General features: G+C 35.1%; 1 protein-coding gene across 1 annotated transcript; it reads left to right on the top strand.

Annotated features, from left to right (window-relative positions):
- Window positions 1-6,492: 6,492 nt before the first annotated feature.
- Window positions 6,493-8,157, top strand: LOC18099791 (ricin). The gene is made up of 2 exons (XM_006380891.3): window positions 6,493-6,567; window positions 6,992-8,157. Exon 2 carries the CDS (start codon window positions 6,992-6,994, stop codon window positions 7,949-7,951), a length of 960 nt encoding a protein of 319 aa, XP_006380953.3. The 5' UTR covers window positions 6,493-6,567; the 3' UTR covers window positions 7,952-8,157.
- Window positions 8,158-12,710: the final 4,553 nt, after the last annotated feature.

The raw sequence follows: 12,710 nt of genomic DNA, 5'->3' as shown, positions 1-12,710 counted from the left end.
TAACATAAAAAAACACTAAAAAAACATGTTTTTTCAAGGCAAATATATTTTTAAAACGTAATTGAAAACGCAATATCAAACAAACAAGCACGCAGACCACCAAGAACTCAATTGAAACCAATTATTAAGTCCATTCAAGCAATTCAAAACAGATTGTATAAATCCAGGCTTTTGCAGGAAGCCGCGTGAAACATGATGCACAGCTTCTGCTTTAATACTGGATTGATCATACGCCAAATCATTGCATCTTTTATGATATTGGCCGACGTTCCTTTCGCTACAACTTCTTTTGCTGTGTGTGTTTTATGAGAGTACTGGTGGTTGGGATTTAATGCTGGTATTTAAGGCTGCTTGCAGGCTCTGACTGGATCGATTAATTGTGAAATGGTCACTACTGAATGTGAACGGAAAGGCATGCAACTCCCAAAATGTGGACCTCCAATAATATTAATCACGACATAACCTTATAATTGACATGTTGACAAAATTAAGGGTAACACAAGAACAATGTGGACCTCCAATAAATAATAATCACGACATAACCTTATAATTGACATGTTGACAAAATTAAGGGTATCACAAGAACTTGGATTTGAGCTTTTTGGTTAAGCTTGCATTTAGAATTTCATGAATTACAAGTTTTGAAAATTAACCGAACTTTAGGGGGTTCATCTGGGATTGTTTTTTTTTAAAAAAATTTTAATTTTTTTAAGCTCTGATTAATATTCAGTCTTAATAATATCATTAAGAACAATATTTTGATACAATAAAAATCTTATAATTATAGCAACTTCATAATTTCTTTGCAAAATATTTTTGTCTCAAATATCTTATCTTTTCTCTAGACTCATTAATCAAATAATAGCTACATATACACTAACAACAAGGATAAAAGAACACCTACAATATTAGAGCAGCAAAGGCACGGAAGAAGCAAGGAAACAACAGCCAAGAAACGAAAGCAACAGAAATTCCAGGCAGTAGGTCGTTGCTGGTTGCTGGGGAGTCCTTGTGGGAGGTGTAATTGCAGCACCTATAAGTCGGCAACCAAAGGTAGTTTCCAAGAAGGACCTGGATTGGAAGAAAGAGGAGGAATCGATCCTACGAACCCAAACTGGGCAGACTTGAGGTCTGATTTGTGTCGACTATTAATAATTTATTAAGCACCTATTATAGCTATTAAAAACATCTAATAATTCCTTGCCTGGCTAGATTATCTGCTACTTGATTATTCTCTCGATGAATTACATGTTGAAAATTGACAGTAGAAAGCCAATTAGTGTAAAGTTATCTTTATTAGTTATTTTCTAACAAGTAAAATCCTTGTTAGGTTAGGATATAAGACATGGAACATTCTTTCAAGTAATAGGCAATACAGAATAAAACACCAAACATCTTTAGAAACTTTTTCGAACCCATCTTCTTCTAAGTTATTTATTTGCCTCAAGGTGTTACCCTTAATTAATTTTGGCAACATGTCAATTATAAGGTTTTGCCCTGATTATTATTGGAGGTCCAAATTTTGGGAGTTGCCTTTCCGTTCACATTCAGTAGCGACTATTTCACAATTAATCGATCCAGTCAGAGCCTGTAAGCAGCCTTAAATACCAGCATTAAATCCCAACCACCAGTACTCTCATAAAATACAGTGATTTCACACGGCAAGGAAGTTGTTGCGAAAGGAACATCAGCCACTATCATAAGAGATGCAATGATTTGGCATACGAGGCATTTTCTTATACTCTCAATTACAGTCTTCAGTGCTTGATATAAAGACTTTATACTACGTTAAGAACTCACACAATATCTAAGCTATTCGGTAGGGCTTTTCGTATTTATTTATTTTGGATGATAATCAAGTGACATTACCCTAAAAGAAATCACAAAAGCACCTTCCAGAAGATGGCTATCAAACAGGCAACAAGGAGAAAAAAAAAAAATTTCAAAGCCAGGCTATAAACTCTCCAGCTCTATCCAAAACTCATTTCCTCCTCTCAAGGTGCGAGTATAGCTGACATTCTTCAAAGCTTTTGTATTATTTTGTGTGATAAATCTTTTCATCGACGCCCATTTATTTCAGTAGAGAAACCCTGACAAAAACTCACACATTGCTTAGATGTCAGCATAGTCTTGATAGCAAAATCAGGGAATATAAGAACCGTGCTCACAGAGGAAACCAATGTTTATGCCTTGGGTCAAGGTTGGAAGCTCAGCAATAATTCATAACAAGCAACAAAGTTCATTGTTGGGCTTAAAAACCTCTGTTTGCAAGCTAACAAAGATGTCCCATTGCTAGAACAGTGTGTGAAAGCCAAGCCAGAACAAAAACGGAGTCCTTTTGCACCAATATATCTTCTAACCGACCAAAATAAAATTAAAAGCGTTACACCAACACCATTAACTGTCAAGAAAGGAATGTAAACCAATAATATAAGAGAAGCATTAAAGTGACATATGTGTACATTATTGAAGCCGCAATGGTGTGATGGGGAATCAACAAGGAAAGGGATCGAAGGTTTCAAAAAAATTGTCAGATTTATTTGAAATTTTATTTCTTAATGCTCATGAATATGAACTCAGCATACTTTGGCTATTTATAGCTTCATAAGAGTTCTAATAAAATAAAAATTACAACAACTAGGGGAATAATCATAATCTTCATTATAATGTTTTTGATAATAATAGAGATTTTATATAAAAGCTAGTGCCAAAAAGACTTGCTAACTAGATAAAGAAAAGTTGTGTTTGTGTATATAGACATAGAGGAGAAGGAAAGAAAGAAAGGAAAATTCTATATCAAACTGAAAAACTAAAATAGTGAGTCTTAAAAATCTAATTTGTCCATTATAAGATGCCTTCAGGGGAGCTTATGTAGATCCAGGCCTGTATAGTGAAAATTCATGTTAGTAGACTTAACCAAAGAGCCAATCTCTGAAGTATAAGATGAAAATCAATATTTCATTCCCAATCGTTATCCTGAAACATTATGTTATTTCTAATCATTCAGATCCCTCAAAGAATTCTATAAAACAACAATAAAATTTCTCACCACTAAAATCTCATTATCACCAAATGATCCCACTGCAGCAAGACATGATGAATTGAATTTGGCATGCACCACTAGATCCTAAGCCAATTCCTAATTTTTTTTCCATAGTTTTCATGGCTCCAAACAATATAGGGACAGATGACTGAAGGATTCTGTTTCATATTCACAAATCGGACAAATCGCTTGTTGATGGGATATGATATGTTTGTAGGCTAAGAACTTCCTGGCACATAATTTATCAGACATCAATTTCCAAAGAAAGACTTCAATCTTAAGAGGTACTAGACCTTTCCAGAATAATGAAGCAGCCGGAGACACACCTAGGAATATTATCTTGTCAATGATGATGCATCCAGATTTAATTGTGTAATCACCTGTTGTATCAAGATTCCAACACAGTCTATCTATATGATCATATAATAAGACAACTCTTGCGCGTACAGATGACAGAAGGTGTAGAGATTGTAGTTTTGTACCTCTCGGCTCTCTATGCCGCTGTAAGTTCAATCTTGGGGCCAACACATCATAAACCATTGCTGCTGGTTATGAAGCTATAGCATAGAGGCATGGAAATGTCTTCCTTATAATTTCACAATCATTCCACGGCCACTTGTCTGTCCAGAAACTAACCGTTATCTCATTACCCAATCCGAGACTGATTCCTCCCTTCAAGGCTTCTTGAACACCACATGTACTGGTTATCACTGTATTGATTCCATGCCACACTGATGAGATAGTTCTGAAATAATTTGGAAGACTATTTTCAAAAGTAATCTGATGTATTTTTGTAATAATCTCCCTCCAATCTTTTTTCTAGTGTGTCTTAAGACAATTGACTCTGATCAGAACCTTTAAATCATAGATTCTAACCCTGCTAGTATCTATTACTGACTTGTAATTGGATTTTGCCATTGATCCTCGTCATTCCTAGGAGAGTTACTTAACTCCGGTGAGAGAGACTTCAAAAGCGGGCTTACAGCTCTGATGATGGTATGACTGATTAATTTATGCTGCTTGTCCTTTGCACTTCTCTGCATTTTAGTTATGAGGTCGTCTTCTAAATGGGCATATTCAATGGCCTTCCTTACTGAAGGCAGCTGTTTTGCCTTGGTTTCTCTTACAAAATTAAGTTTTAGACCTTCAATAAAGGTTCATCTCCAATGAAGGTGCCTACAAGGGCCTTCGATCCACCTATATTTATGGATTAGACAGCCTCTCAAACTCTTTTAAGAGTGTAGATCCCCTGTTTATTGGATGCGAGATAACTCCTCATCATAATCCATATATCATGGTTTTATTTTTTTTGCCAACAAATCTTCTCAACCCTTCCCCACCATAGATTGGCCTCCCTTTCAAGGAAAAAAAAAGATGTAATTAACCTTGTCTTCCTTTTAAATCTCCTGGAACCTGAAGAACTAGTTTTCTTGGCTGATCTAAGCGACAGGATCCTCCCCTGCGAAAGATAAAGATTGCATTCATGTTTTGGAGGAATGTTTTCTATCGAGATTGTTAGTAGCACCTTCTTCTGTAGAAAAAATTTCATCTCCCGATCTTGATTCTAAGGCAGACTCGCTGCCTATAGAAGATAGCTTTCGGCCCGAGTCCGAGCTTCTACTGCATTGTCCTAGACTCTTCATGATCACCTCCTTTAGGTGACTAATCCACAGAATGGTGGGGGCTTTCTTGATGCTGCCCTGGGAATCTCTCGTCCATGGGGAGTTTCAAAGAAAGGTGTGGTCAATGTTGTTCTTTGCCATATCTTGGTCTATATGGATTCTTAGGAATGTTATTGTGTTTAATAACAAGCAACCAGATTATGAGTTATATTTTCTCTTGATTTTAACAAGACTATGTGTATGGATCATGGCATTATATCCTGCCTTCTCATATTGTGCACTAGACCTTTTAATTTCTCCTGATGGGTTAGTTAAGTGGATGAATGTTATGAAAATTAGACCTTCAATTACATGGTCTGCTCCAAAGCCTAAATACACAAATGGAATGTTGATGGCTCATCACCAGGCAAACCTGGTGTGGCTGGTATTGGTGGAGTTTTAAGAGACTGCAATGGAAAGGTGATATGCTTATTCTCTATACCTATTGGGATAAAAGACTCCAATGAAGCTGAATTTATAGCTGTTGTGAAAGCGGTGGAACTAACTTTCTCAAGAGAAGATATGTTTGGAAGAAGTGTAATGGTTGAATCTGTCTCTGCAAATATGGTACATTGGGTGCTTACCCCGCCAGGTAATAGACTGTGGTATTACCAAGAACTGTTCATCTTGGCTTCTTAATCTTCATATGCTTTGAGGACTGTAAATTCCACACATACTAGGAGGGAAGCAAATCATAAGGCAGACCAACTTGCGAAGCAAGGAGTTTCGAGAATCTATGGGTTTGTAGCTTGGATGTGACGTTGTGATGATGTTTTGACAATAAAAGAGTTGGGATTAGAACATCGGCTATGGAGTTTTGATGTAGTTGGTTTCAGCTAGATTTCCGTGATGATAAATCTCTATAGTGTTTGTTGTTGCTCCTTAAATTGACTACTGCTTTGTGCTAAAAAGTCAGAGACTGGTTCTGCTGAAGTTATTGAAGCTATTTTTTTTTTTTTTTTGGGGGGGGGGGGGGGCGCAATTCATTCTCTAAGGTGTCGTCTGCTGTTAGTTTCCTGGAAAAGGCATCAGCTGGGGCTGAAGTTTTTTTTGTTGTTGTATTTGTAGTCTGTGTTTTCCCAGGTCTCTTTTGCTTGGCTCTTGTCGTTTAACTGAAGTATTTTTCAGCTAGCCCCTTAGGTTGCTGTTTTTGCCTTTTCTAGGCTTTTTCGATTTTGCTTATCAAAAATAAACTAAGAGTTTGAAATCCAGACTCCAATGCTTCAATTGCTTCTCATGGGATGTCATTCATGGTGTAGCCTCTCAATAAAAACACCAATGATGAGAACTCAAGGAGGAAGAGAAAGTTTTAGAAAAAGTTTCTTGATTTATTTGAGATTTAATTTCTTAATGCTGATGAATGTTCTACATTCACTATTTATAGCCTTCCAATTAAGAGTTCTAATAAAAGGAAAATAATTCTAAATCTTATAAATCAGAGATTCTGACCCTTATTGACTTGTAATTGGATTCTGCCGTTGATCCTCTTCATAATGTTAGATAAGGCGGGATAGTCAGGCTTGAAAATAAGATGATTCATCTTCCTAATGGATGATCCAAGGGAGTGAAAAACATGTATATTGAGCGCTCAAATTCTATCAGAATGAAAATAAATGCTTATGTAAACAAAAATTATATTTATGGATATAAGATTTACGTACAACGTGAAAAATACTCGAAACATTACTATTAATGATAGAAATGTACAGTATGAAATGTGTAATTCGTGGTTGAAGAAAACAAGAAAAGCACGAAGCCACGAACCCCCTATAAAAGCAGATGACTTGCAACGATAGAAATCATCCCTCGCCTCTCTTGAATTCCCATTTCCTCATAAGAGTTCTCTGCATACAGACTTTCAATGTTCGTATTCTTTAATTTTCCCTCATTGCCTACTTCCATTTTCCTTAATTTAGCTATATATTATGATTAGCATATACCCCTCCATCCCATAATGAGAATCCTTTAATTTCTTATTTACATGTTTCGATATATATATATATATATATCTATATATAAAGTACAAGAATTCAGTACTGCATATAAATTTTACTACTCTACCTCTCTTTGAATAGATTTCACACATATTTTTCCCACTCCATTTATTTTTAAAATATAATACTCTAAATACAATAGAAGTGTATGAGTTGACATAATATTGAATGCATTTTATTTAATCTGTGTGAAAATCCCAATAAAACTCTCTTTATGGGATGTAGAAAATTAATGATATTAATTATTAATTAACAAATCTAGATTTTGATCATCTTCACGTATATTTTGACAGATGAAACAATTGAAAGGAAATATGAAGCTGTGGATTGTGGTGGCAGCATATCTTTTGTCGACTGTACTCGTGGCGAGTACAGAAGCTGGGAACATGGACTCATTGGCAGAAGATCAAACTGGGAGGGACATGATCATCCGCTCTGTCGTGCCAAAAAATGACGATGTTGTTTCTGGTTCAAAGTCCACACAACACATTGTTGGCATAAATAATTTGTGCGTTGACGTGTTTCTTGAACTCTACTTTGATGGAAACTTAGTTCAGTTGTACCCGTGTAAATCTGACGGAGATGTGAATCAACAATGGAGCTTGGAGAAGAACGGAACCATTCAATCTAAAGGCAAGTGTTTGGCCACAAACGGCACAAGTCCAGGAAGCTATGTATTTATCTCTGACTGCAACAAGGTGAAGGCTAGCGCCACAATTTGGAAAGTACAAAAGGATGGCTCCATCCTAAACCCCTCCTCGTCACTAGTTTTGACCTCAAAGTCAGGGAAAAGTGGCTCCCTACTCACCTTGGAAACCAATGTTTATGCCTTGCGCCAAGGTTGGCGTTTCACCGATGTTTCAAAACCATCACCGAAGTCCATTGTCGGGCTTTGGGACTACTGCTTGGAATTTAACAAATATGTCCCAAAGTTAGCCAAGTGCGTGGAGAACAAGACTGAACAAAAATGGAATTTTTACGCAGATGGTTCAATAAGGCTTGATGCAAACACAGATTTGTGCCTAACTAGTAATGGAAATACCAAAGGAAGCTTGGTCCTCGTTGTCTCTTGTAGCCCTGTGTCATCTAACCAACGTTGGACGTTTGGGGACAGCCACGGCACAGCTTATTTCCCCATTTTGAACGTGAATAATGCATTGGTGTTGGATGTGAGCTATTCCATTCTAAACCTGTTCGAAATAATTATTTGGAAATTCAACGGAGGAGCTAACCAGGTATGGCGTCTGTCGTAATAATTACCCAAACGCTCCTTTGGCCCTAAAGTCTATCAAGCCAAGGCAATATCTAGCAGCTAAAATAAATGAAAACAAATTATTGTTGTCCCTTAAAACTGTATTCCATCCATATTATATATTTTCAATTCCCTAATCCCCCTATGTATGATGTTTGAGTATGCAATATTATTTTATATAAAATAAATAAATCTTTTGTTAAGAAATGAAGTGTTCCAACTACTTCTCTCTTGTAGAAGATCTGAGAAGGAGATCTCTTGCTTACGAGTTCATCTTTTTTTCATTTTTATTTTTGTTGCATGGGGTTTAAGGACTGGCGAGGGCCTTGTCTAGTTATTGATGTTTGTGGTAGTCATCTTGCAAGAATTTGTCCTTTGTATATGCAGGTTTTTGCCCTGTGTTTCAGTTATGAATTTAAGGGCTCCCATTTTTTTTTTCTCTCTTCTAAATATATAATAAAACTATTTTTGGCGATCATAAAAGTGCAAAAATGAAGCAAATCCAAAGAGAGACATGTGTACCAGGAGATGACAATGAGGAAGAAGAAGAGGAACGTGAAGATAGAGAGAGCGAGAGGATTGGAGATGACAAGGAGAGACACTGTTGTCTTTCTTATAGGTGGTGTTTGGTATTACTGTAATTTTTAAGAATTTTGAATTCTTTTAAGTTTTAAATTAGTTGTCTCTTATCTATCTCCGAATATTAAAAATAAATTTTAAAAAATTAAAAAATTTATTTTAATATATTTTTAGATAAAAAGTATTTTTTTAAAAAAATTTACTATATTTCTAAACACACGTTTAGTTTCATCGTTTACGACTTTACGTTGTCTATGGCATACTTTTTTTTTTCTTTCTTTTTTTAAGGAAAGTGAGCTCGTACCTTGGTTTGCTCTCACTCAAAGAGGAGTGTGACGAAAAATTTCAGATAAGTTTCAAAACGTTTTCAATTCTTCAACAAATACATTTTGTTTTTACCCTTTTCTTTTATTATTCAAAACTTAAATTGGCAAATACAAACAGAGACATTGACAGAATATTTTTGTCGGTAAATTATGATGAGTTTTTCCAATTGAATATGCTCTCGCAGTAATATCCATCAGTAAACACCGATGAAATTATTCTCTTAGTTTATACCGAGGGAATTACAGTAGGAAAAGAATGAATGAAAAAAAAAAACTAAAAAATACAATAACGTGTTATTTTTACAAAAATAATTACCGATGAATTTAAATTCATCGATTAAATTCATCGATTAAATTCATCGGTAAATCCGTGTATAATATTTAATTCATGACCTGATGAGCGACCCTCCTCTCCCCCTCCCTCATTTCTTCTTCCTCCTCCATTTTTCTCTGCAACAAACAACACATCCCCACCACCCTAAATTTTATCACAAATCAACCTCCCACTACAAATCATGTCACCCCAACACTCAGTTTGTCAATATCTCTGTTCTGATTGAAATTTTATTAAGGATTCCCCCACTTCAAGTAAGCAAAACTACCCTTTTTTTAACTTAATTTTCAAATGTTAATTTTTATTGTATATTTTTGTAGTATAAGTATTTTGTTTGGGTATTTACTTGTTTTATAGTCTTTTCCCATAGAAATGTGTTGTATGAATATATGATTTGTACATGTTAGGGTTTGTTTGAGATTTTATAAAATTGTATTTGTTTGTAAATTGATGAAATTTAATTTGAATTTCTGACTTAGGTGTTTTGTGATGAAATAAATAATATCTTATTTAACAATTCCATTTTATATTTTGTCAATTTTATTGTTCAGTTGAAATTTTTGATAAATGTATAGAAATTTTGATTTATGTAGATAATTGATAATGAATTAGTTGTACTATTAAAATAGTTTGAATAAGTTTGAGTTAAATCGATTTCTGTTATTTGTTTAGTTTATGTAATTAACTAATACATGTTGTCATCAATATTCTATATAGGTTTGACATAAGTAATTGATAATCGTTCATGGATGTATCAAGATTCACCTGAAGGGTTGTGTAGGATGGATTATTATAATTGGGTTCAGGGTTTTATTGATTACATACTATCTAATCCGAAAAATATTAATGTAGATGATATTAGATGTTCATGTAAAAGGTGTAAAAATAAAAAGTTTCTCAATCTAGATGTTGTAACAATGCATGTTCTATAAAAAAAAAATGTTCATAAAGAAATACATGTGTTGGTATGCACATTGAGAACCATATATTCCTCATGAGACCATGATAGAAAGGATGGTTGGGCAATGTGCATGAAGTTATAGCTGACAATAATAATCCTTATAGAAATATGTTATGGATGCAATAAGAATGAATCAAGGTTATGTCGGTCAATTTTCTATAGTAGATGAAGAACCTAATATAGACTCGGCCAGGCTTTTTGATCTTTTGAAAGACTCTGACGAACCATTTTGGGATGGATACACAAATCACAGTAAATTATCGATCATTTCATAATTGTTCACCGTAAAGTCAAATCATGGGTTGAGTGAGGCAAGTCACACTTGAAGGGAATAAGTTGAAAAGGAACTTTTATGCTATTAAATCCATGATGAAATCCCTCAACTTAGGATACTATAAAATTGACATGTGTTCAAACTTCTATATGTTGTTCTTCCATGAAAATACATAGTTGACCGAGTGTAGAATATGTGGGCATGCTCATTATAAACCCTAAATTGACAGAGGAAGGACTCTTGTCGCATATAAAAAACATAGATACTTACTGGTTACACTTAGACTACAAAAGTTATTCATGTCACCAAAGACTGTTGAGCACATGACAAGGCATTATTCACATGATATGGTGGATGAAGTGATGGTACACCTTTCTGATAGTGAAGCCTATAAACATTTTAATAGGGTGCACCCTCATTTTTCAATGGAATCAAGGAACATGTGTCTTGGGTTATTTATTGCTCTTTATTCTTATTGGTCGGTGTTACTCACAATTTACAACTTATCACTAGGGATGTGTAAGAGGCTAGAAATCATGTTTTTATCTACGTTTATACCTGATCCTAATAATTCAGATCGAAATATAGATGTTTGTCTTCATCCATTGATTGATGAGTTGAGGCAATTGTAGTCATCCAGGACTTTGACATATGATATATCGAGGAAACATAATTTTTAGATGAATGCAGCTTTAGTATGGACTATTAATGTTTTTCCTGCATATGAAATGGTTTCTAGTTGGAGCACGTATGAAAAACTAACATGTCCATACTATACGGAATAGCAAGGCTTTAACATTAACAAATAACGGTAAAGCGCTTTTTTTTTATTTTCGCCGATGGTTCTTGCCAAATGATCAAAAGTACAGAAAGAATATAAAGGACTTCTTTGTTGGCAGAGTTGAAAGGGATATTGTACCGCCGCTACCATTAGGTGAAGAATTGTATGACTTGGTATTGGAGTATGATGACATTGTGTTTGGTTTTTTAATCCAGTAAGCAGAAGTTTCATGGTTTTGGTTTGACTCACAAATGGATGAAGCAAAGTATTTTTTAGAAGCTTTCTTATTAGAAGGTCAATCCCCCCGCCATAACCTTGATGTCATGCACATTGAAAAGAACATGTTTGGAAATATTTTTAACATGGTTATGGACGTGAAAGAAAAGACAAAGGACAACATCAAGGCTATAATGTATATATCTTTGTTTTGTCACCATAAAAATATAGAGTTGGTTTATGATGGGTCCCAGGTTAGAAAATCCAAAGTCGCCATAGACAAGAATACACAATTACTTGTCTACCAATGGCTTAAGAGTTTATGTTTTTCTAATGGACATGTTTTGAATATATCAAGGTTAGTGAATTTAAAGGATTGCAGATTGCATGGAATAAAGATTCATGATTGTCACGTGTTTATGCAAACACTCATTCCACTAGCTTACTAGGATTTATTGTCAAAGGGGATATGGGATGCATTCACATAGATCAGTCACTTCTTTACAGATATATGCTCCAACAAGTTGCAGAAACAATACTGTCACGACCCGAATCCCGGATCCATGACCGGCACATAGGCAAGGTTCCCCTCCAAGGTTCCATACCTATGCGAACCCAAACTTACACACAAACTTATCCTAACTCAATCAGAGTTCAACGCAACATTAACAACAAAATCAACTTCATAATATAATTGAATTGTCTTAATACAAGAGTTAATATAATTCATAGTTTTGGAGCACTAACTAGACATAAAGGAAAGGTACAAAGTACAACCAAAAAGCAGGTTCTGAAGGTCCAACAAAATGACCTGCTATCAAGCTATAAGCCTGAAAAGGATAAATAATGAGATGGTGAGTTCAACAACTCAGTGAGTAGATAACGTTCAATATACACACACGAGGTAATACAGCAATGAGAAATATATATACAATTGGCTTTAGGTTCTTATGGAAGTGTTCTCAAATTGGCCATAACAAGAAGATCATATGGTAAAACTCGTCAGAAAATCAAAATGCAATGAGCATGAGGCTCCGTACTGTGGGATGATCAGTCCACACAGGTTGGTGACTCCCCCGACCAACTAGGGTTCAGATACGATGTGCACAAAGACTAACACTACCCTGTTAGCATGGGTATTCTGACTGACATACCATAGGTTCATAATCATAATCAAACAGACGTATTCATATCTCAAGGCTCAACTCATGACATCAATCAAATGAGGAGCTATCAATTCAGAATTCAATTCAAAATATATACTGGTTCATATCAAGAATTCAGATTCA

This window comes from Populus trichocarpa, chromosome 6 (genome assembly GCF_000002775.5).
Source record: "Populus trichocarpa isolate Nisqually-1 chromosome 6, P.trichocarpa_v4.1, whole genome shotgun sequence".
Lineage (NCBI taxonomy): Eukaryota > Viridiplantae > Streptophyta > Magnoliopsida > Malpighiales > Salicaceae > Populus > Populus trichocarpa.
The sequence above is the reverse complement of the archived record's forward strand: the minus strand, read 5'-3'. Positions and strand labels throughout refer to the sequence as shown.